The sequence below is a fragment of the Topomyia yanbarensis genome, chromosome 1 (assembly GCF_030247195.1).
Source record: "Topomyia yanbarensis strain Yona2022 chromosome 1, ASM3024719v1, whole genome shotgun sequence".
Taxonomy (NCBI): Eukaryota; Metazoa; Arthropoda; class Insecta; order Diptera; family Culicidae; genus Topomyia; species Topomyia yanbarensis.
In genome coordinates this window covers 122,215,627-122,240,179 of record NC_080670.1, presented here as the reverse complement: position 1 = coordinate 122,240,179, position 24,553 = coordinate 122,215,627, and the positions used below count along the sequence as shown (strand labels likewise).

Genomic DNA, 24,553 nt, shown 5'->3' with positions numbered 1-24,553 from the left:
AACGTCAACCGCTCCTGGAATCGCTTCAACACTCTGGAGACGGTTAAATGGTGAATGTTCAGCATTTTTCCCAACTGCCGGTGCGACAGGTCAGGAAATTCCAGGTGTTTGTAAAGAATTTGTTCTCTCGACTCGCGTTGGTTCACCTCCATTTCCGTTGAATCGAAAAACACGACTTCGAGTTTGACAGCATGTAAACAATACACATCAATGAGAAAGTGTGCAAAATTTGGCTGATTTTTACCCAATGGTAAAAAAGTTATGCCCTGTTGAATGTGTCGCAATAATTTCGTGTTCGTCCTTTAGTTCAATCTAGATTATATATAATTTTAATTTTACTCACTAAAATTCCGGGGTGTTATTGATCGAATTAATCCTTCCTTGACCATCGATTTTGTTGCATCAATTTTCCGAGCAGTTTGTTCCAATGCATTGGTGCGGGTTGGGGTAATGGGTTGGGTTAATTTTACTTTTCACTTAAGTTTTGGTTTATTCAGGATCTTTAACTGTGCATTGTATTGTTCGGCACTGTGTCTGTAATTTTTTATACACTTGTATTTGCGCTATAGAACGCGCCATCTTTAACATTTGTAACTTTGAGCGTTTTTTGTAGAGTTTGTATAAGGTAATAAAAAGGTGCCCTAACACCACTATTAATATTATCATCAGCAGCGCTTGGTGCTGCTCGTGATATGAGGTGTGGGTTTCCAGGTTGTTCACAACCTGCACTTGCGGGTCACCATTGTTGTTCACTGTATTTTTCGTGGGTCTTGAACCCATTTCTTTATCACTTTTTGTTCTTAGCGTTCACGCAAAATTTCCGGTGCACTATAACACTCCGAGCACATTAGCAAAATTTCCGGTGCATCATATCACTTTTTGTTCTTATTGTAATTGCCTGTTTAGGCCTCGGTCACTAGACGCGGTCAGCCATGTAACGTAAGTTTGGTTTGTCATCGCAAATGATACGGACTCAACGCTGGTCTGGTTGAGACTGATTTATTCGTTCTTCCTTTTTCTTACATTTGCCTACGGGAGACACTTGAAGCCGCATATGTATTCTATTATGTGTGATCGGTGATCGCCGTTAAAAAGGGATAGATTATTAATTTAAATGTGTTGGGAAAAGGCAAGTAAATGGCAGGCTTGGATACAGTGCCTCGAAATGTGACACTTTTGTTTATCCATCGCGCCTTCATTAGTTTGCTTATCTTTGTGCATTCGTTGCATAATAGGGCATTGCAAAAAAAACTTTTTTTTGAATTCTCAAAGGCCCCCCCTCTCATATTGTGACAAATGTCAAAGTAAGCTCAGATGCCAAATTTCACATCATTTGGACAATTTTAGACCCCCGCCCACTTCGCTTGAAATTTTTTGAAATTGGTACTATGGGAAAATATGGAGGAAAAATACATTAAATGCTATAACTTTCGAAGTAGCAATCAGAAAATTACAATTTATACCTCTTTTGAAAGGAAATAATCTAAGTATTTGAATGAAGAGATATTTGTTTCTTGAAAAATACGGGAAAGTGGGGTACTTTGACCCCAAAATCCCCTATTTTTAATGATTTTTCTGCTCCGTGATGCAAATCATACATATTTTGTAGTTTTTCTAATGTGAAAAAATCTCAGAAATCGAACGGAACCATTTTGACCTTAGTTCGAATACGAGAAGTTGGGGTTATAGGGCTTTTTGTCAGTCATATTAAATTTTATCATTTTCTCATGCATATAGCTCTATTATTCTTCAATCAATTTTCATAAAATGTAACTTATTGAACGTGTAAAATTCTGTGGAATAAAACAAAAATAAAAACGTTAAAGGTAAAATTCAGAAACATCAAACTTTTTGATATTTACTCTACAAATCTATTTTTTTTCATTATTTGTCATAATACCTCAACTTCCCCTATTTTTCCAGGAATGGAACTTTTCTCATGTGATCCCTAAGCATATTTTACACTAAAAGTAGTAAATTAAATAAGAATTTTGTTGTTAAATGGAGTTAATATGTGCGATTTTATGATAAAAATGTGAAATCGACACTATATGTCAGATAATTTGATGTTCCTGAATTTTACCGGTAACGAATCTATTTTTGTTATAATCCTAAGGATTTTCCACGTTCAACAAGGTATAGTTTATGAAAATTGAGTGAAGAATAATAGAGATATATTCACGAGAAAATGATGAAGGTTAGTATTAATGTCAAAAGGCCATTTAACCCCAACTTCTCGTATTCGGACTAAGGTCAAAAGGGTTCCGTTAGATTTCTGAGATTTTTTTACATTAGAAAAACTACAAAATATGTATGATTTTCATCACGGAGCAGAAAAATCATTATAAATAGGGGATTTTGGGGTCAAAATGACCCAGTACCCCACTTTCTCGTATTTTTCTAGAAACAAATATATCTCCATTCAAATACCAAGATTATTTCCTTCCAAAAGAGGTATAAATTTTAATTTTCTGATTGCTACTTCAAAAGTTATAGCATTTAATGTATTTTTCCTCCATATTTTCCCATAGAACCAATTTCAAAAAATTTCAAGCGAAGTGGGCGGGGGTCTAAAATTGTCCAAATGACGTGAAATTTGGCATCTGAGCTTACTTTGACATTTGTCACAATATGAGAGGGGGGGCCTTTGAGAATTCAAAAAAAAGTTTTTTTGCAATGCCCTATTGCATAAAGAGAGTTCAACGAATTATGGGCGCATGGGAAATTGTTGAAAGTTGCCACAGTGTGGTGCATTGATTTTAGGCTATAGAATATTTCCGATTATTTAGTGACATGTGTGGTACACATGCCACAATGGTGTTTTCGGCAATGCTCTAGAGGAGGTCAAGGGCTACGCGATTATAAGCAAATCAAATTAAAGTGAGCATGTACTATTTTTCAAATTCTTTATCTCGAGATCATGATAATTTAAAAGTGTGGTGTCTTCGGCAATATTCATCAGCGGGTCGAGTGTTGCCCGTAGGCGAATAAATAATTTCAGAATTCAGCCACTAGGCGAAGTTAGGGAGAATACTACTTCCAGTACATGTTAGGTGATGTTTTGTCACGAAAGTTAAATAGTTTACGAAAATGATGTTTTTTGTAAAGTTTCTGAGGACGACAAGGGCTGTTTGATAATGTAATAATAAAATTAGGTATCACCCCCTAGGCGGAGCTAGTCAGCAAACATCTTTTTATTTCAATATCTTCTAAAGACGGTAATTTAGAAGGGTGATGTAACATGATGCCTTACAATATGAAATTTATTCCCAAAATGTTGAAAATTTTTCTTTTTTGACACATTGGAACTCCCTGTGCATTGAAAATGTCCAAAACAAATGGTTTTCATCTGCCAAGAAACTGCCCTTCAAAATAAAACTTATTGCCATATTGTAGAAAAAATTCGATTATCAAAACCCTGCGCGTTTGAAGCAGTCATATGTTGATGCATTGTTTGAGTTCCCTTCGATAAAAAGAGAGTCTGCTTCGGAGTTGCACTCCGCAAGTTGCAGTTGGAGAAATTTGAGGCCAATGTCAAGGTCCTTCAGCAGTTAGGGGAGAAGGTCCAATTCTGGGACATTCTACTGATTCGGATGCTGAGTATTCGCCTCGACACGACGACGAGAAGAGGGAGGAATTTTCGACAACGAAGGATGCCATTTCTTTCAAGGACCTGATGTCATTCATCCAGCGTAGGGTCACCGTGATGCAGAACATCCAGAGCACTACGTTAGATGTCACCATTTCCGGCCACGTGAAGAAGTCTTCTCAACGACCAGCCGCAAGTAACAATGCTGCACCGTTCAACGCAAGGAAGTGCATCGTTTTCAGTTATCATCATCCCCTCTACCCATGCGCGACGTTTTCCAAGATGGATCCGGAGGCTAAAGAGAAGGAAGTTTGTCGCAATCATCTCTGTCGGAACTGTTTGCGCAAGGGGCATCAAGCGAGAGACTGCTCGTCAACGAGTACCTGCCGCAAGTGTCGGGGCAAGCATCATACTCTGCTTTGTTCCAGTAAACAACCAACCAACTCAGGTCAGAAGACAGCCAACTACACGGATGAGCAGTCCACTCCCGCTGCATCTACCAGCAATCCACCCACTGCATCTGTGTCAGCTACCATCGAGCCTACCAGCTTCGCTTCCGTTAGTCAAGTACGGAAAGAAATCCTACTTGCTACCTAGCCTCGTCGACAACCGTCGTACCGCTCTACGTCGTTTTCACCAGCTAGAAGGTCTAGTCCGCAATCCCAACCTGCATCAACAGTATCGAGTCTCGTCGAGGAATATCACGCGGTAGGGCACATGCAGCGCGTAACGGACTACGAGAATCCTCCCATTCCATGCTACCGTCTTCCACATCACGCCCTAGTACGCGAAGATAGCACGACGACCAAGCTGAGGGTAGTTTTTGACGCGTCGTGTAAAACCCCCAACGGACCATCGCTGAACGACGCGCTTCTAGTTGGACCAACCGTGCAAGAAGACCTGCGATCAATTATCATGCGAGCCCGAACATACCCAGTCATGTTGATCGTCGACATCAAGAAGATGTACCGCCAAGTCCTGGTAGACGAGCAGGACACTCCACTGCAGCGAATTGTTTGGCGAGTTTCCCCTGACACTTCGATGGAAACCTTTGAACTAAAGACCGTAACATACGGCACAGCCAGCGCACCATACCTTGCAACGAGAGTTCTCCAGCAACTAGTCGACGATGAACGCGACGAGTACCCCGAAGCAGCTGCAGTTCTACGCAAGGATTTCTACGTCGACGATCTGTTTTCTGGTGGACGCAACATAGCAGAAACACCACTTTATGCAAGCAGCTCGACGCGCTGTTGCTTAACGGCGGTTTCGAACTCCGCAAATGGGCATCCAATGAAGAAGCAGTACTGGAGGATGTTCCATCAGAAAATCGTGCTGTACAGGTTTCGGTTGACCTAGACCGAGATCCATGCATCAAAACGCTTGGGCTTCACTGGGAACCGTTCACCGACCAGCTCCGCTACAAAATTCAGCTTCCGACATCGACGACAGACGCACCACTAACTATGCACTATCGTACGTCGCTTGTTTGTTTGATCCGCTTGGACTTGTCGGACCTGTCGTAACAACCGCAAAAATTCTCATGCAGACTCTTTGGACCTTGAAGGACGACGACGGCAAGATTTGGAGCTGGGACAACGAATTACCGTGAGCCATCAAGGAACGCTGGCACGAGTGCCAATCGCAACTCCATCGGTTGAACGATTTGCGCATCGACCGTTGTATTCTTCGCCTATGGCTCGTGTGTCTACGTCCGCTCGACAGACGCCTCTAGTTAAGTTAAAGTTTGCCTGCTGACTGCGAAATCGAATGTCGCACTCCTGAAAAAGCAAAGCATTCCCCGACTCGAGCTATGCGGTGCCCTTCTGTCTGCTGAACTCTACGAGAAGGTGACTTCATCGCTCCAAATACACGCAGAAACGATCTTTTGGGTCGATTCTACCATCGTGCTGAGTTGGCTAAATTCTTCTCCGTCGACCTGGACAACGTTCGTGGCCAATCGAGTCTCCAAGATTCAGATCGCCACGCAAAACTGCTCTTGGAACCACGTAGCAGGCCAGCAAAACCCAGCAGTCCACATTTCCAGAGGAATATCCGCAGAAACCCTTCTACAAAACGATCTTTGGTAGCGAGGATCTCAATGGCTGCAGAGCGACCAACGCGACTGGCCAATTCAACAACCGAACACTAATCAGCCTCCCGAAGTCCTCATAAAAGCACGAAAAGTACCAGCAGCAGCACTTCCGCCGTCGTTGAACTCTCATTCGTCGACCAGTTCGTTGAAACTTTCTCCGACTTCCAGCATATGGCCCGACTAACCGCTTACTGTCGACGATTTCTTCAGAACTGTCGGAAAACCTCTACAGCACGAACGGAATCAGCACACTTCACAGTCGACGAGCGGAAGGAAGCAGAAGCGACGATCATCAGGCTCATTCAACAGCAAAGCTTCAGCCTCGAGTACAAGGCCCTCCAGCAAGCGCAACCAGTATCCCCGAAATCTCGTATCCGTTGGTTTCATCCCTTTATCGGCACAGATCAGATGATTCGCATTGGCGGAAGACTGGGGAAGGCCAATCAAGTGTACGACAGTAAACACCAGATTCCTCTTCCCGCTCCGCATCATTTCTCCATCATACTCGTTCGCTACTACCACGAGAAGCATCTACACGCAGCACCCCAACTTCTACTCTATCTTCTTCGATTACGGTACTGGATCACCGGGGGCAGACGTCTGGCTAAACGCACAGTTCACAAGTGTGTGATTTGCGTTCGAGCTCGCCCCAAGCTGCTCGAGCAATTCATGGCTGAACTACCCGCAGCTCGACCATTCTCATCGACCGGCGTCGACTATTGAGGACCGATTTCTTTAAAACCACCCCATCGAAGAGCTGCATCCATCAAAGCTTACGTTGCAGTTTTCATGTGCTTTGCAACGAAGCTGTGCACCTTGAATTAGTGGGTGACCTGAGCACTGCTAAATTTATTGAAGCGCTTCGCAGATTTGCCTCTCATCGCGGATTGTGCGCCGAAATCTACAGCGACAACGGACGCAACTTCGTAGGAGCAGCCAACGAACTGCGTCAAATATTGCGAAGCAAGGATCGTCAGCAGACAATCGCCCGCAATTGCGCCGACAACGGAATCCATTGGCCTTTCAACCCTCCAAGAGCATCGCATTTTGGTGGCTTGTGGGAGGCTGCAGTTGCATCAGCGCAGAAACATTTCGTCCGAGTACTTGGAACGCACGCTTGCCTACGACTCGATGGAAACCCTGCTAGCACAAATCGAATGCTGCCTCAACTATCGTCCTCTCGTGCCACTGTCTGACGAATCGACCGATTTAGAAGTGGCAACTCCAGGACTTTCCTCACTGGAGCTGCTTTGAAGACTGTCCCGGACATCGATGTCACCGAGATTCCCTTCAATGGAATTCGCCAGTGGCAATAGGCACAAAAAGTGTACCAGCAGTTGTGGAAACGATGACATTTAGAATACCTATCAACGCTACAATCCCGAACGAAATGGTGCAATCCTCCTGTGCACATAAAAAAGGACCAGTTGGCTGTCATAAAAGACGAAAACCTGTGCTACCTCTACAATAATTTGTCGTATCATTTGTGGTAACAGTAAGTTATATTATCATATGGTATAAACTACCCATGATATTCTACTGCTATAAATAGCCCATGTGTGCCGTTACTACTTGATTTAAAAAATAAAGCAGTCTACATGTATAGTTTGGTTACCAGAATCAAATGTCATGATTCAGACAAAAGTTTGATGACCTTTTCAATCGCTGAAGTGTTCACAACAGATTTTACTACTGATAACATTCACATTTTCTTGTTAAGAATTGTACACCGTATAAGAATCGAGTCGAACAGAGAACTCTATACAATTATTCGATCGGTTACCTCTGATTTCACAATGGCTGGAATAAATGCATTATGTCTGTCTTTCAACTCCATGAGCGTTGTCCAATATTTGCATGCTTGTGCTCAGTATATGGCCAAGATGACTAAAGATTTAGAAAACGATTTAGAAACAATACTTATATTGTTATAATACGCCTTTGCACATCACATGTAGCAAAAATTATTTATGCCCTTGTTGATACGTACATAACTTGAATCAGTTCCAGATAGAATCAATCTACGCAGTCTTCTATCAGCTATACATGACATGAAAGATTGCAATGAAGTTTTTATTTTTTTCACATTTGTGAAGATACTTGATTGCTGAAACAGTAGAAAAAAAAAAATAAAATACGCATCCCTTGAGAGCTTCTTTAGAAACTGTACTGAAATAGAAGCTTCTGAAAATCAAAGCGGCTTAGTTGAAGCTGGAATTAAAGCAGCATCTGAAATTGATAATGAAAAGTCGAAGACAATATACTCACAAAGTCCGTTCTATCGGAGAGGTTATAACGAATTCAAAGCAATAATTGAAGGAAAATTTGAAAGCATGTTTGAGTTTAGCCGGAAACAACCAGCTACATATAAGTTCGAAACAATGTATCTACGTCAAATTGTTACGTATCTTCTCATGCTGATTCCAACCCTCTGGTATGAAGAACATAGTGAGTTGAGCAATATAGATAATAACTGCGAACAGAGCAAATAACGGCGTGATTGAGGTCCATCACAGGAATGTTAAAGAAGATATAAGACTGTCCAAAGCGGTGGGAAAAGTTCCAATACGTATAGATGATTATATCGAGTATATCTATAAACAGGAGATGGCACCGAAGAATATTTCAGCTAGACTTAAAATTCCCAAAAATCGATCAACGCGTAACGTTCGACCTCCAGAACACAAGCGTATTCGGTCCAATAGTAAACTTGAAACTCCAAAATCACAGCGAAGTGATGTTGGAAAATTGTATAATCAGACACCATCTCTCGCAAGTACAATATCGTCCTGGAATGCCGACAAAATTACAAATATACATATTTCAGATATGATAAAAACCAAAGACACTTTCAAAAAGCGTTCGCTTAAAAGTGAAATTGAAAGTCCCAAAAACAAAAGAACACGATACAGACAAGATCTTTTTTCCACAAAAGAAATGGAGTCATATTTCGAGACAAACAAGACACCAGAATTACGAGTGAATGACATATTAGTTTAAAACCCGTTTCAATAAAAAATCAATAAAAAAAATATAAAACACCAGAAAAAGTACCCGATCAACCAAACTTTGGTTTAGCTGGAATAAGCCCGATTGCTGTATAAACGCCAGCTTGCCTATTTCGTACACGAAATTAGTTACCCCCCCCCCCCCCCCCCCCGTCAATTGAAAAATGTATCTCATGATACCACCAAAACTCGATTATCTACAATTGCTAAGGAAAGTAGGCAATACATTTCAAATATTGCTACATCCAAATCAGGTGGAATTGTTGAAAAATGTATCATTACACTATCTTGTATCATTTCCCTATAAAGATACTCAAACCATTTGTCTCGAAAATCAGACATGTTGAGTCAGTCTACGATAAAAGTACAATTCCTTTCGATCAGGTATTTGAAGGTTTCGACTCCACCACATTTAAAGGATTTGGCAGTATTTTAGAAAATAAGCTCATTTCTGATCCACTTTACTACACTAGAGATCGATCAAGAACCTGTGATGATCTATGGATTTTGTTAAAAAGCAGATATAAGCTTTTATATGGCGATTTGGGAAAATAACTGGAGCAGTTGATTTTCCAATTATTTGATAGAAATTCTCCTTAAATTTTTCAGTATTCACTATGGTGTTCACACTAAGGTTGAATCGCATGTTCAAACCAGTTTATTATTCGCAACATGAAAGACATCATTATTGAAAATTTGAACCATTCACTAGTTTTACTGCCACTGTTATATGATCATCATTTTTCAATTGCTATAATTAAAACGAAAAAAAGGTTTCCCCTATTTTGATTCTCAATGCAGGCATTCACCTTTTTTATATATTATTTTCTATTTGATTATATTGTTTTGTTTGCATTACATTTCTAATTCAGTATATTGAGCGTTCAGCCACAACCCGATCAGAAATACATAACAGAAATATTTCAAAACTATATCTCGCATTGTTACTTGTTATAAATTTTTGTGATTTTAACTATTAACGAGACCTAATTTATAACACAATATGATACAAAAATTGTGTTCTGATATAATCTTGTTATTTCATTCTGATCGGGAAGTGGTGACTTTTCATCCCTATTGTTTACATGATTCAGTTAATTATTATTAAGTTATAATATGCTTTCGCAGTTAAGTATTTTTTTTTCAGTAGGATGTTTTAAACCTACTTGTCTTCTGAATAAGGAGTAAAACAAATCTTATAAACTAACTTATAAACTATAAAGAGAGCTAATCGTTGCAATTGAAGATTGCAACGATTTTTGTCGGAAGTTGCTTATAATACTGTTCGTCATAATTTCTAATGTTTCTATGTTTGCGAGTCTGTGCAACTCATTTGTGCTAAACCAGGAGGGAGTACGCTTCAAAATCATTTTCAGAATTTTATTCTGAATCCGTTGAAGCGTTTTCTTCCTAGTAGCACAACAACTTGCCCAGATTGGCACTGCATATAGCATTGCCGGTCTAAATATTTGTTTATAAATTAATAGTTTGTTCTTTAGGCAGAGCCTAGAATTCCTATTTATAAGAGGGTATAAACATTTTATATATTTGTTGCATTTTGTTTGGATTCCTTCAATGTGATCCTTAAAAGTGAGTTTTTTATCGTAAATCAAACCCAAGTATTTAACTTGATCTGACCACGTTAAATTCAAACCATTAAATTTAATAATATGGTTATTATTCTGGTTGCAGTTGCAAACTGGAAAATCCAACCAGCGACAATCGTATTTTCTCTGGTTCTAAACAATGGAATCACGTCGAAAGTAGTGCGCTGTTTTCGTACAATGATGCGCTATCCAGCGCACTACTTCCGACATCATGGATTAGCACTAAACAGGAGAAAAAGCGATTGTCGCTGGATGGATTTTTCAGCTTTCAACTGCAACCAGAATATTTGGTTTAAGAGAAGAAGCTCTTGGCTTATGCGGAAACACAATCAATTGTGTTTTTGCCGCATTAATGGAAATTTTCCATTTTTTCGGGTAATCATTGAAAATATTTAAGCTTCGTTGCAGTCGACTGCAGATAATACGAAGACTCCTACCAGTGACTGAGATGCTAGTATCATCACAGAAAAGTGACTTTTTACAGCCTGTAGGTAGATTTGGAAGATCAGAGGTAAAAATATTATATAGTATTGGTGCGACGCTTTATCTTTGAGGGACGCCTGCTTTACCGGGTAGATTATTAGATTTACAATTCTGATAAGAAACCTGTAGGCTACGGTTAGTAAGATAAGTTTTAATTATCTTTATTATGTAAATTGGAAAATTAAAATCCCACATTTTGGCAATTAAACCATTGTGCCAAATACTGTCGAAAGTTTTTGCGATGTCTAGAAGAGCAACCCCAGTGGAATAGCCCTCTGAGATATTTGCCTTTATCATGTTAGTTACTCTCACAAGTTGATGAGTAGTTGAATGGCCAATACGAAATCCAAACTGCTCAGGAAGAAAAATAGATTTCTCATTGATATGTGACATCATTCTAGTTAGGATGATTTTTTCAAATAAAGCCATTACAAATATTTTTTAAAAATTATGTCACCCCCACTGCAAAATCGCTGAAAAAAATCAGGGGGCAAATAATTTTTTTTTAAAATAACCAAAATTCAAAAAATTGTCACGTTTTATAGAATAAAAATAGCTTCCATAGAGTTTTGCTTTTCGTAACTGAAAACTATTATGGTAGTTTTAGAAATTACCATCCCATGATAATTTTTATTTTGACCATTCTCGGGTAAATGTGAAGTTTAAATGAGATCATCGATCCAGTCCAACATCAAATGAAACGTTTGCTGGGCGCGGAAGGAAGGACCCATCTGTGTATTATCAAACAAACATCTCATGGAAAGGCTAATACAGACCGACTTCTGAATCGATTCCAAATTAAACTCAACAGTCGATCGAGACATAATCGATCGTTGCATTCGAAAATAATTTCGATAAGGAAACAATCTGAATTCAAATCAGACTCCTGGAGATTTATATGTGGTTCAATATTCTATATACATGAGCTTTACCGAAAGGTTTTTGACATTTAAAGATTTCATATGGGATCGTAGTATTCATACCGTATTTCCGCAGCCATATGTGCGATTCTTATGAACTTGATCAGATCAAAATCTGCTACCAAACCTTCCATTTAAGGCTAAGCTTGTGAAAATCGAATAAGCCGTTTTGCGAGAAGCCGAAGAGACATTAATTCTGAAATATTCCAAGAACCAGAAACATGCGAAATTTTCGAGATAGACGCTGGAATCAAAAGAACTTTGTCTGGCCATCAGCGATCAAGAATGCTCTAGCAAAGCTAAATATAGATCTTACAAATAATGGTATCATCGGCACTTACCGCAGGAAGAACCGGGAATCCATTATCGATGTTAATTTTTGTATCCTTGGAGTAACCGTAAAGATGGACTGAAAAGCGTGCGAGGATATATCCACAGCGACCACCAAGCGATTTGGCACAGCATTGATAACAGGACTATGAACTACACATGAATATGAATATGTAGGAGATATATAAACGAGTGAAGATGGAAAACAGCGATTTTTCACAGGAACGTGTCCGTCGAAGAACTTGAATTTGAGGGTATCCTCTTCAACCTAAATGCGAACGAGTTCACGGCACTACTAACAAAGGCGTGTAATGCGACCATACCAAGGGATGGGAAACTGAGAAACGGTCGCCGGGTGCAATACGACGATTATCGATCTACGTATAAGTTGCCTCCGAGCTTGGAGAAGAAGTCGGAGATCACTTCGGTTTCTCATCTCGCTCAGTTCAGAAGCTAGAAATCGCTCCGCTGCAATAGCAGGGCAAGTAATCAAATTTACCCGCGCGACGCTTGGCAAAAATTGATTCCTTCTGCCTAGTGTGTGATACGTGAACAAACAATGAGTGACAATGCCAAGCAAAAGTATATCACGATGCGGGCAAACTGTGTTGCTGTCAGAGCTGCAAATTTTCACCAGGTTGTTTTGAACTTGAAGGAAGAACAAATCTCAAATCATGCCCTACTATGTTCAATTCGCAGTTATTCGTTTACATCATTCATTCAAACAGTCGAGCTGCTCAATCATTTTCCTTTCATTTTCGATTTCATTTACCTTGTGAATATCTCTGTACTGGGATATTGACTAAGTTTTTCAAGCAAAACTACTTTGAACATACTTCTTGCTGTTCATGTAAGCTTGAAAACATTTAAGCTAAACCTGTCAACATTTAACCTAAACTGGCCTCTACAGAGCAGATGACAACTTTGGTTGGTGAATGAAAAAGCATCAATTTGAAATGAAGACGTACGCTTCGGTTATGAAAATCCCGCCAACTTTAAAGTGAATGATTAAGGGAGGCTTTGAATTTGAATCATGGTTGGGTTTGATTGAGCTGAAAGTTGGCATTTGAAAATGAAAATTTGCACCACTGGTTGCTGTTGACTAAACGAAATATCCGGTAATACCATCAATTCATGAAGGGGAGCAAATGTTGAAGGAGAACTTGAAGTTCAACGTAGCTTGCGGTGCAATTCCACCATTTACGTCATGCGGTACTGAACATGTTAAAAAATATTAGTCAAGCAGAATCATTCGCTTCCCAGAACAACACGAAACACGTCAACGAATGTAATGACATTTTATACAGTATTCCAACGTATATAGATGTTGACAGTATCGAAAAAAAGATACATGACCTGGCACCACGTACTAGTTCCTTCGCTATCAATCCTGTCAAAATACGGAGAGGTGAATAGTGTTAAGGAAGATAGTTGGAGGAACTTCTTCCCAAGACTCCACAACGAAGTTCGTGTGGTGAGAATGCGTCCGACAAAACCTATTCCCTCTTACTTGACTTTCACATGCTAATCACCTAATGATGTTGAATATTCTCAACGAACACTAGTCACGCACCCAGGACAGATTCCTACCTGTCAATATTGTGATCATCCGCTACACCACAGGAAACCTTGCGCAGAGACTGCTAAAGAAATTCCACCTGATACGAGCAAAGCCGGTATACAATCATCGTATGTTAAACCACAACCAGTTGGTAAACCAACGACTGCAGACCGGACATTCACAAACACCAGCTCAACAACGATCGGCCCCAGTACCACTAAACCATCTGCCATTACCAACATCGAAGTAACAACGATTACAGCAAATGTTTCCAAACCAACAACCAACACCACCAATAAGGAATCTAATACCGATGAAGAAGGATTTACAATAGCGACCCGTAAGCACAAACAACAAATAAGAACATCCGACGATGAGCAAGATGAATGCAGTACCGATGATGACATGGACGTAAACGAAAACGCGAGAGAAGACGGACCAAATGACCCACAATGTGCGCTCCACGGCTCAGTTGTGCTAACGCATTGAGCTGTGTAAAATATATTTAAAATTAAAAAGAAGTCAGAAAGCTCGAGGGAAGCGAGCTGCAAGAACCGCTCTCAACAAAGCAGTCAAGCTGTACAAGAAAGCCTTGCCACAAACCCAACGCGAATTTCCTTAGGAAAGACCTACAAAGTTGGCACAACAAAAATAAAAGGCTCAGCTGCACCACCTGAAAGGTGCCCGGAAAAGATGGAGGTCACCATCGAAAGGTTTTCCCCACAACATGAATCTATTCTCGCCGTACAGTGAGGAGGATGATCACAAAGATGAAGATCGATTTACCAACAAACAGATTATCGAGATGGCGAAAGCCATAAAAGTGAAGCGATACATGAGAGCCCGGATAGTTTCAAAACGATCCGATAATTGGAAGCGACAAAAGCTGATGTTGCTTCCGATGCCGGGACAACATGGAAATCTTTCAGCGTAGTCAATATATCCCTTGGTAATGTTAGAGAGAAGGAGTAATCCTGAACAAGCTAACGAAGTACGCGGACCGTGAGAACGGCATCTCATATAATTCGGCTTCGTTATAGGCAGGTCTACAGTGAAATCCACCCGAACGGTTGTGGGAGTTGTGGAGACAGCAGAGATAAGGATATCGTTTTTGCGTGGTGGTTCCCTTAGGCGTGAAGAATGCTTCAATAGTACTAGCTGGGAAGCAATCGCCCACACGCTGTACAGCACGAGTAACTCTGCAGAATATTATAGAGCTACTTTCAGTACCGAACACTGATCTACGAGACAGACAAGGGGGAATCACAACTACAACTGACGTTCCTCGACTCGACGCTGTGGAACGCAGTGTACGATGGAGTATTGAAGCTGAAGCTTCCCAGAGATATAACGATTTTCGGCTTCACGGATGATGTGGTGTTCCAAGTAATCGGACAATCGCTAGAAGAGGAGACACTCGACACGGAGACGATTGCCCATCATAAAACAGAGTTGGTGATGACTAGCAGCCGAAAGACAGCGCGGTCGGAAAATATATCATCGACTTGAACTTTTAAAGTCACGACGATTATGTTAAGGGGAAGGCTGTGAGAGTAACCACAGCTTTGCTTGAGGCGCCAGTGTACTGGGCACCACGAACCAGCGGAAATCGCTGGACCGAAGCATGTGAACAGACTAGTTTCACCGTCAGGGACAAGATCGAGTAGGTCGAGTGAAGCACCAGCGGTGGGTCGTCGAGTTTTCAACGAACTGGAAGCAGCGAACTAGAAGCTACGCTCCATCCAGTATCGCCGAACCGCCCTCGCCAAGTACTGGTTGGCCCTTTGAGTAGGATTTATATACTATGCGAGTAGATTGCGACAAAACTGGGAGCTAAATGACTCGCGCAAAAGCCATCGGTATCATGAGAACTTCCGACGAGGAATTGAGATGGCTCGCGAAAACAGGAACTAAATGGTTCACAGAAACGAGAGCCAAATGGCTAACGGAAGTTCACCACTGCGATTAGCCGGATATGTGTTCGGAGCTAAACCGCTCTAATGTATCATTTTGTCTTAAGACTGAATCAGCCTCCCCACGATATAACGCTTCGATGCAGTCGACATTTTCAGATATCGACGAACTGAATCTAGTGGTACATGACACTCGACACTCCGGGTGTAGCTTAAAAAGTCGAGTTTCAGAGTGATTGCACAGTCTTCCTTATATGAAAAAGGCAAAAAATGAACTGATGATTGCTATACATTTCATAAATCCGTAAATGAATTTCTCTGATATGGCTACCTACTGCGCAACAAGATGGAGAAAAATGCAAAGATTTCGAAGATGTACACGGAACCGAGCCGAATTACTATCATGTACCAAACAAACAAATCTACAAGTCTTCAAGCACAAGCGATAAACCAAAGCTGGTGTTTCCACTAGAGTTCGAAAAAGTATAGTATGCACAGGATGTACGTTCGCCAGGCTACTGTATATGAAATACGCAATAGAAAAAATATCAGAGAAAACCATATCTGAGATAAATAATTCCATTGACGCACACTTTACCTTTGGATTCATTTCAGAATGTTTTCCAAAAGTCCATAAGTGAAATGTTGCAATCCTGTTTCTGTACATTGTTATCAAGCAGGTTCACCTTTGACCGATTTCCATGCCTTGTGTGTACAGTCGGTCCATGTGCCGCCATAACGGAACGAAAACTATTCAAGCAACCAAAAGTTAATACCTTAATGTACTCTTAAATGTTTTTTAAGTTCTTAGAGAACTTTCAAGCTCTTATTGGGAATTTAGAAATTGCACTGTTCGGAAAATTATTTAAAACGAAAACTTTAGCATCCCTTTCCTATGTGAACTTTTGATTGATTCAGTAATGTTTGCTTGAATTTTTCTAGTAAAACAAATAGCTCAACCCCGCTATACGAAATCACCCTGCGGAAATGTCCATGAGAACAATCGAAAGAAAATGCAAAAAGAAAAAAAAAATTGTTTTTATTAAAATAAATATTTATTTTTTGTTTGCCCCCCCCTTCAGAAAAAAATTTGTACTTGGACATAATTTTTAAAAAAGATTTGTAATGGCCTAATTTACTAATAGAAGAGAGTAAGCTAATTAATAGATAGCTAGATGATTCTGCTGGATTTTATCTGGTTTCAAAATAGGAATGATCTTGGCATTTTTCCATCTTTCAGGGAAGCATGCTAATTCAAAACATTTGTTGAATATTTTGACCAAGTATGGTCATGGTGATTTCGGGAAGGTTTTTAAGAAGAATGTTGAAAATTCCATCATAACCTGGAGCTTTCATATTTTTTAACTTTTTCATGATGGATTTGATCTCATCATAGTTTGTTTCAACAATATCGTCTAGAGATAATACTTGATTTGAAAATTTTTCATATTTTTGTAAGACTTCGGTTTCAATAGGGCTCACAACGTTGAGATTAAAATTATGGACGCTTTCAAACTGCTGAGCAAGTTTTTGAGCTTTTTCTTGGTTTGTAAGAAGTATGTGGTCACCTTCCTTCAAAGCTGGAATTGGTTTCTGAGGTTTCTTAAGAACCTTAGAAAGTTTCCAGAAAGGTTTAGAATTTGGCTTGATTTGTTCAACCTCTTTCGCGAAATTTTCATTTCTTAAGAGTGTGAATCTATGCTTAAATTATTTTTGTAGATCCCGATAGATACATTTCATAGCAGGATCACGAGAACCTGATATTGACGTCTTCGAACATTCTTCAAGCAAATCAGAAGTTGAAGATCGTCTTCAATAATAGGAGTATTAAATTTTTTCTGTGTTGTTGGTACTGATAAATTTCTAGCATCAACTATAGATATACTTAAATTTTGTAATGCCGTATCAATGTCAGCTTTATTTTGTAAATCAAGGTCATGATTAAAATTATTCTCAATATAAGTTTTGTACCTTTCCCAATTCGCTTTGTGATAATTGAACACTGAGCTAATGGGATTGGAAACAGCTTCTTGAGAAAGTGAAAAAGTTACTGGAAGATGATCAGAATCAAAGTCAGCATGTGTAGTCAATTCGCTACAAATGTGACTTTGATCTGTCATAACCAAATCAATTGTTGATGGATTCCTTACAGACGAATAGCACGTAGGACCAATCGGGAACAAAATTGAATAATAACCAGCAGAGCAATCATTAAAAAGTAATTTACCGTTGGAATTGCTTTGAGCATTATTCCAGGCTCGGTGTTTGGCATTAAAATCACCGATTATGAAGAATTTCGACCGATTTCTTGTAAGTTTTTGTAAATCTCCTTTCAAGAATTTGCTCGCCAGTGCACTGAAAAGGCAAAGCAATAAAAATGATACCAAGATCAGTTTCAACTTCGATACCCAAACTCTCGATCACCTTGGTGTCAAGAGACGGTGTAACGGAATGTTTGATCCTGCGATTTACCGCTATTGCGATTCCTCCGCCGAATCCAACAATTCGATCAAATCGATGAATAACAAAATTAGAGTTACTCTTCAATTTAATATTTGGTTTTAGAAAAGTCTATATGCACATTATGTATCCTCAAGAAGTTGAAAAATTCGTCTTCGCACGTTTTTAATGAACGAGCATTCCAATTTAATAAATTTAAATGGTCATTTAAAGTCATTGTTAAACTTTAATTTCATTACAATTCAATTTTGTTAGCAAATTCCCAACCCGCTTGAAAAGCTTCAAACATGGAGGTAGAATTTAACATGGTAATCGTCATAGGTAACATAGAGTCTTGCAGGTATTCTAATTTTTCTTCCGTTACGCTACCTAGATCCATTGGACTATAGGAAGCGTTGGGTGCAAACGAGTTTGTGGCCGTGGTAACGGTAGCCGTTATTTTCAATATATGTACAGCAAGTTGTTGAATACATTGGAAAAAGTCTAAAGACAGTTAACGAATGATCTATTATTACAGATAATCAGTATTTTTAAAACCCTAAAAGTCAGGGAAATGAGAATAAATTGTCCAAATGATGGCAATCATTGTGGACCTTACGTGGTTAATAATGCTGAACGATATTTTCGGAACGAATTCCTTTATGATCAAGATTTTGATCCCATCAAATATAGAACATATTTCCTCAAAACTCTTATTGATCATTCTGATAACGTTGTAAACCTATGTCCTAAGTGTGGCGATAACAGGGTCGAAGCTACTAACACTCAAGACTGAGTTGCTTGTGATACATGGACAAAATTGTATCATCATCATATGTGTAAATGACGATTCTACGGTAAATTAGAATTTTAGAAAATTCGTTTGCGAGATGTGTGCTACATTCAACTAAACAACAATAGTTCCATTTGTGAGATTTAAGTTATATTCAGCTAAAAGATCTCACGTTCGAACAGAAAACGAAACAATATATAACATTATGTGTTATAGCTAAATAGATTATATTTTCATCTGAAATGTTTATGTTTATGTTTATTACCTTCACCAACAGGCCCCTTGGCCCCAATGGTGGTTGCTTAAACTAATTACATTTTAAAATTGCAAACATTTTCGCTTTTATCGCATTCCGCGTCTGGTTGAAGTCAAAGGCTGTCGCCACACTGTTAAAAATTCGCTGGAGTCCGGTAACAGCGCTCTGGCAACCATACTTGGTTCTCCTGAACGGAATTCGCAGAAGAGAGTTATTACGTAGAGCTCGAACGCGGGCTTGGAGATCCAGACGTCCGAGGATTGTTGGGCAATCCACTCTAACAGAGAGTAAGTACGAGACGAACAGGGCTTGAGAGCAGTCCCTACGAAAGCTGAGTGTATCGAGGCGTATTAGCTGGCAGCGGTTTTCATAGCTCGGCAGCTAAAATCTGTTTCGCCATGGGAGATGCCGAAGGGCGAAGCTTATGAACCTGCGTTAGACAGCCTCGATTCTGTCAATCCCGTTCTGGTAGTACGGATTCCAAACAGCAGAACAATATTCTAACGTTGAGCGGACCAACGCGCAGTAAAGCGATTTAAGACAATATACGTCCCTGAAGTTTTTCGCTATTCGGAAGATGAACCCAAGCTGTCGTGATGCCTTATCCACGATGTATGAAGTATGTGGTTTGAATGTCAGTGCTTAATCCTTGATGACTCCGAGATCTTTGATGTGAGAGTGTCTTGAAATGCTCGAGCCGAATAAATGGTAGTTAAACTGAATCGGATGGCGTTTCCGCGTGAACGTAACGATTGAGCATTTGCTCGGGTTTAAAACCATTCTGTTTAGATCACACCACATACTAAAGCTGTCCAGTTCCCTCTGAAGAGCTCGGCATCGGTTTTATCCCGTATTTGTTGAAAAATTTTCATGTCGTCGGCAAAAGAAAGGCGGGGTCCTCGTAATGTGATATTGACGTCATTGAAGTAGCGGAGGAATATTACTGGACCGAGATGGCTTCCTTGTGGTATGCCGGATGTAGCGAAGAATGGTGCAGATAGACAGTCCTTAATGCTGATTTGGAGTTATCTTCCATCGAGGTAGGAACGAAACCAGCGCAGAAGTTGTCCATGAAAGCCGAGTTTGTCCAGCTTCGCTATTGCGATATCATGGTTAATTTTGTCGAAGGCCGCAGATTGATCCATGTAAATAGCATCGGTTTGCAATCCGTCAGCGAATCCATCCATTACATACGTTGTGAATGAGAGCAGGTTTGTCGTCGATCGTTTAGGCATGAAACCGTGTTGGTCATCAGCAATGTAGTGTTTGCAGTGAAAGAAAATAGGATCTAACACAACCAGCTCGAACAGTTTTGATTCGCCACTTAAACACGAGATTCCCCGATAATTGTCAATGTTCGATTTGTTTCCTTTTTTATGCACTAGAAACATGTGCGCTGCTTTCCAGCAGGAAGGGAATGTACCAGTAGTGAGTGATAGCTCGAAGACTCGCCGAAGTGGTTCAAGAAGCCCGCTGATGCACTTTTGACAAAAATCGAAGGAACACCATCTGGACCCGGGGAACAAGATGCTTTCAGTTTGGCGTTTGCTGAAAGAATGGCAGCATTATCGACACAAATTCGGTTGATGGTTCGTCCTAGAGGAGTTAAATTGGCGGCGGCAGCGACTTGTTGTGATGGCGGGCGCTCGTTGGAAAAACCGCTTGAAGTTGGCAAATTTCCTTAGTGTCGGTGCCTAAAACTCCATTAAACGACATACAAGATGGCAAACCGGATTCTTTTCGCTGCTCGTCAACATACTTCCAGAATGACTTGGGCTTGGATTTGAGTTGACGCTCGACGTTTCGTTGGTGTCTAAAAAAGGCGCGTCTGCTTTGTTGTTTGTATTCGTGGTTGAGTTGAAAGTAGCGATTTCGTAATGCAAGTGTCTTATGCTTTGAGAATTTTTTAAATGCAGCTCGTTTGGCAGTTTTAAAACGTCTAAAGACGGTTAATTGTCAGGGAGGGTGTTCATCGGTACTAATTGTTCGTTTTGGCACATGGCGGTCGATAAGGTAGTTAAGAATACTAGAAAACGTCATCGCTGCTTTGTTCGCGTCGTCATTGTTAATATTTTCGTCCCGGTTCATATCCAACAGCGTGCCAACGATGCTGTCGTAGTCAGCGTTTTTAAAATCGTAGACGATAGAGCTTGAGACGTCTTCAAAATTCACTCCAAGGTTACCAGCGAATACAAGATGTAGTGGGGGATGATGACGCACCTGCTTGACTAAAGGAGTCGGTGCAGTGCAGCAGTACGGAGCGCAGTCCCGGGCACTTACAAAGCAGAGGTCCAATGTACGTCCATTCTCGTTGGTGACAATATTAATTAGCCGAAGAGTTGCGCTACTGTAGTTGTCCAAAATACAACTGGCATTGTTAAAAAGCGCAGATTTTTCGATATCCAATCGTAGAAAACCATTACTTGCTTGGCACCACGTCAAGCCAGGTAAGTTGAAGTCGCCCAGTATAACGATATCATCAGACGGGGCGGCGATCGAGGCGATAAAAGAAACGGAGGAAAGATGTACATCGATCAGGCTGGAATCACGAATTCTGTCAGGTGGAAAATACACAACACACAGGAACAGATTGCGATCGGCAAGTTTCACTGATATCCTCACTTGCTCGGAGCTCGTTGATCACTCGGGCTTTTATACCACGGCGAACAGCGATAAGCACACCAGCGACTGATGTCTAGTGGCTGTTGAGGGCATTGCGGTCACAGTGGTAGACATCGAATGTTGAACCAAAGACCTGGCGAGACAGAGTACGGTTGTCGAGCCACGTCTCGGTCAAGGCGATAATGTCGTAACAGCAACCCGTGATCGCGAGCAAATAGCTGTCAGTTGATGAATTTAAGCCACCAACATTCTGGTAGTAAACCTCGATGTTGTTGGAGGACGGATCAGGTAGAGCAGTGAGCGAAGCCATGTTGCTGTGTAGGAAGATCCTTTCGTCAATCTCACGAACAGTATCGGAACGGTTCACGGTCGCCTGGTCAAATGTGGTGAGGGATTCGAGGCATCCCGAATCAACTGCGTCGCGCCCCAAAATACGACTATCGTCGTCGTCGAGAGAAATGGTTGGCATCTGATAACAAGATGTCGGAGCAAAAGGCAAAAAACTGGAAGCGAAGAGTACATCAGCGCTTGAAGTGTTCGGAACAGATGTATACTTGCCATTTGCGGCAGGTTGGAAGACCCTTTCACCCATCCCACACACAGGACCGGGACGACTGATGATCGCTGGCTGCAAGTGCTCGACTGTGGCGGGGGGATCAAGGGCTTCCATAGTGCCAATTGCGGTGCGTCTCAGTATGCGTTGGAACCCGATGGCGGAGTGCGGAGAGCAGGAACGGGGTGGTAGCAGCTTGCGGCGAGAGTCGTACGATGAGCTAGAAGCGTGAATCGGTTCAACCGTTGTATCGTTACAATTTTTATAATACTTGCCGAGAAAGGCGGCTTGGAAGACCCTTTCCCCACCCACACATACAGGACCGGGACGACTGCTGAGTGTATCGAGGCGTATTAGCTGGCAGCGGTTTTCATAGCTCGGCAGCTAAAATCTGTTTCGCCATGGGAGATGCCGAAGGGCGAAGCGTATGAACCTGCGTTAGACAGCCTCGATTCTGTCAATCCCGTTCTGGTAGTACGGATTCCAAACAGCAGAACAATATTCTAACGTTGAGCGGACCAACGCGCAGTAAAGCGATTTAAGACAATATACGTCCCTGAAGTTTTTCGCTATTCGGAAGATGAACCCAAGCTGTCGTGATGCCTTATCCACGATGTATGAAGTATGTGGTTTGAATGTCAGTGCTTAATCCTTGATGACTCCGAGATCTTTGATGTGAGAGTGTCTTGGAATGCTCGAGCCGAATAAATGGTAGTTAAACTGAATCGGATGGCGTTTCCGCGTGAACGTAACGATTGAGCATTTGCTCGGGTTTAAAACCATTCTGATTAGATCACACCACATACTAAAGCTGTCCAGTTCCCTCTGAAGAGCTCGGCATCGGTTTTATCCCGTATTTGTTGAAAAATTTTCATGTCGTCGGCAAAAGAAAGGCGGGGTCCTCGTAATGTGATATTGACGTCATTGAAGTAGCGGAGGAATATTACTGGACCGAGATGGCTTCCTTGTGGTATGCCGGATGTAGCGAAGAATGGTGCAGATAGACAGTCCTTAATGCTGATTTGGAGTTACCTTCCATCGAGGTAGGAACGAAACCAGCGCAGAAGTTGTCCATGAAAGCCGAGTTTGTCCAGCTTCGCTATTGCGATATCATGGTTAATTTTGTCGAAGGCCGCAGATTGATCCATGTAAATAGCATCGGTTTGCAATCCGTCAGCGAATCCATCCATTACATACGTTGTGAATGAGAGCAGGTTTGTCGTCGATCGTTTAGGCATGAAACCGTGTTGGTCATCAGCAATGTAGTGTTTGCAGTGAAAGAAAATAGGATCTAACACAACCAGCTCGAACAGTTTTGATTCGCCACTTAAACACGAGATTCCCCGATAATTGTCAATGTTCGATTTGTTTCCTTTTTTATGCACTAGAAACATGTGAAACTTCAACAGTTTTAGCCTTCGTCTTGAAAGATTGTGTTTGCTGATTGGTTGTAGCAACCAAGGCTGTGCAAGCCGTGAATAGGCTAGAAGTTTGTGTACTGTGTCAGTATTTGATGCCGTGTTGGTGCGGAGACAGGCAGGATTGTTGGCTGCGAGAGCGGTCGTTTGGTGGTGGTACCACGCGATAAGCGAGTGTTGGTGCGAAGGCAACGAAGTCTCAGGTAAGCGGCGCCCCACCTTGGTGGTAGTAGTGGTTGCGCTGCATACAACCGGCGCTTGCGACGGAGTGAGACAGAGCTGCATCTGGTTGGTGAAGCGGCTCGCTTCATCATCATTCATTCATCCGTATTAGTGCAGATACGGGATTTTGAGTATTTGTGTACCTAGCCACGCTGCGTAGCAGGGGAATACCTCTGGACCCACAGGTAAGCGGCGGCCCCACCTTGGTGGTGGTAGTGGTTACGCTGCATACAGTCGGCGCTAAGTGAGACAGAGCTGCATCTTGTTGGTGAAGCGTCTCGCTTCATCATCACTTATTCATCTGTGCTAGTGCAGAAACGGGCTTTTGTGTATTTGTGTACCTAGCCACGCTGCATAGTAAGGAAATACCCCTGGACCCACAGGTAAACAGCGGCTCCATCTTGGTAGTGGTGGTTGCGCTGTGTTCAACCCGAGCGTGATAGAGGGAGACAGCGAGAATCTGCAACTCTTCGAAGGACAGGTAGATTTTAATATAATTTTGCTAGTGTTAGTATTTAATTTACTTACTGTGTATGGTAGGCGAGATGGAGGATAGTGAGATGGAATCCTCCATTTCACAAGAGCAAAATTCTTCTGATCCCCCTCCCTCACCTCCCCTTAGAATAAAATTATACCCCCAAGGGTCTTCTGGACCTTGGCAGGTTTTCTTCAGGCGGAAAGGAAAGCCATTAAACCTTGTGCAAATTGCACGGGATCTGACTTCACGATTTTCGGCTGTAATAG

The 24,553-nt window shown here is 41.3% G+C and overlaps 2 protein-coding genes across 5 annotated transcripts in view; one reads left to right on the top strand and one right to left on the bottom strand.

Annotated features, from left to right (window-relative positions):
• LOC131684009 (regucalcin-like) overlaps positions 1 to 24,553 on the bottom strand; it is a 571,198-nt gene that overhangs the window by 348,565 nt on the left and 198,080 nt on the right. The gene's annotated exons all lie outside the window — the stretch shown is intronic.
• Positions 5,856 to 6,407, top strand: LOC131675875 (uncharacterized). Its single transcript, XM_058955008.1, has one exon. The coding sequence runs from the start codon at positions 5,856 to 5,858 to the stop codon at positions 6,405 to 6,407; it is 552 nt and encodes a 183-aa protein (XP_058810991.1).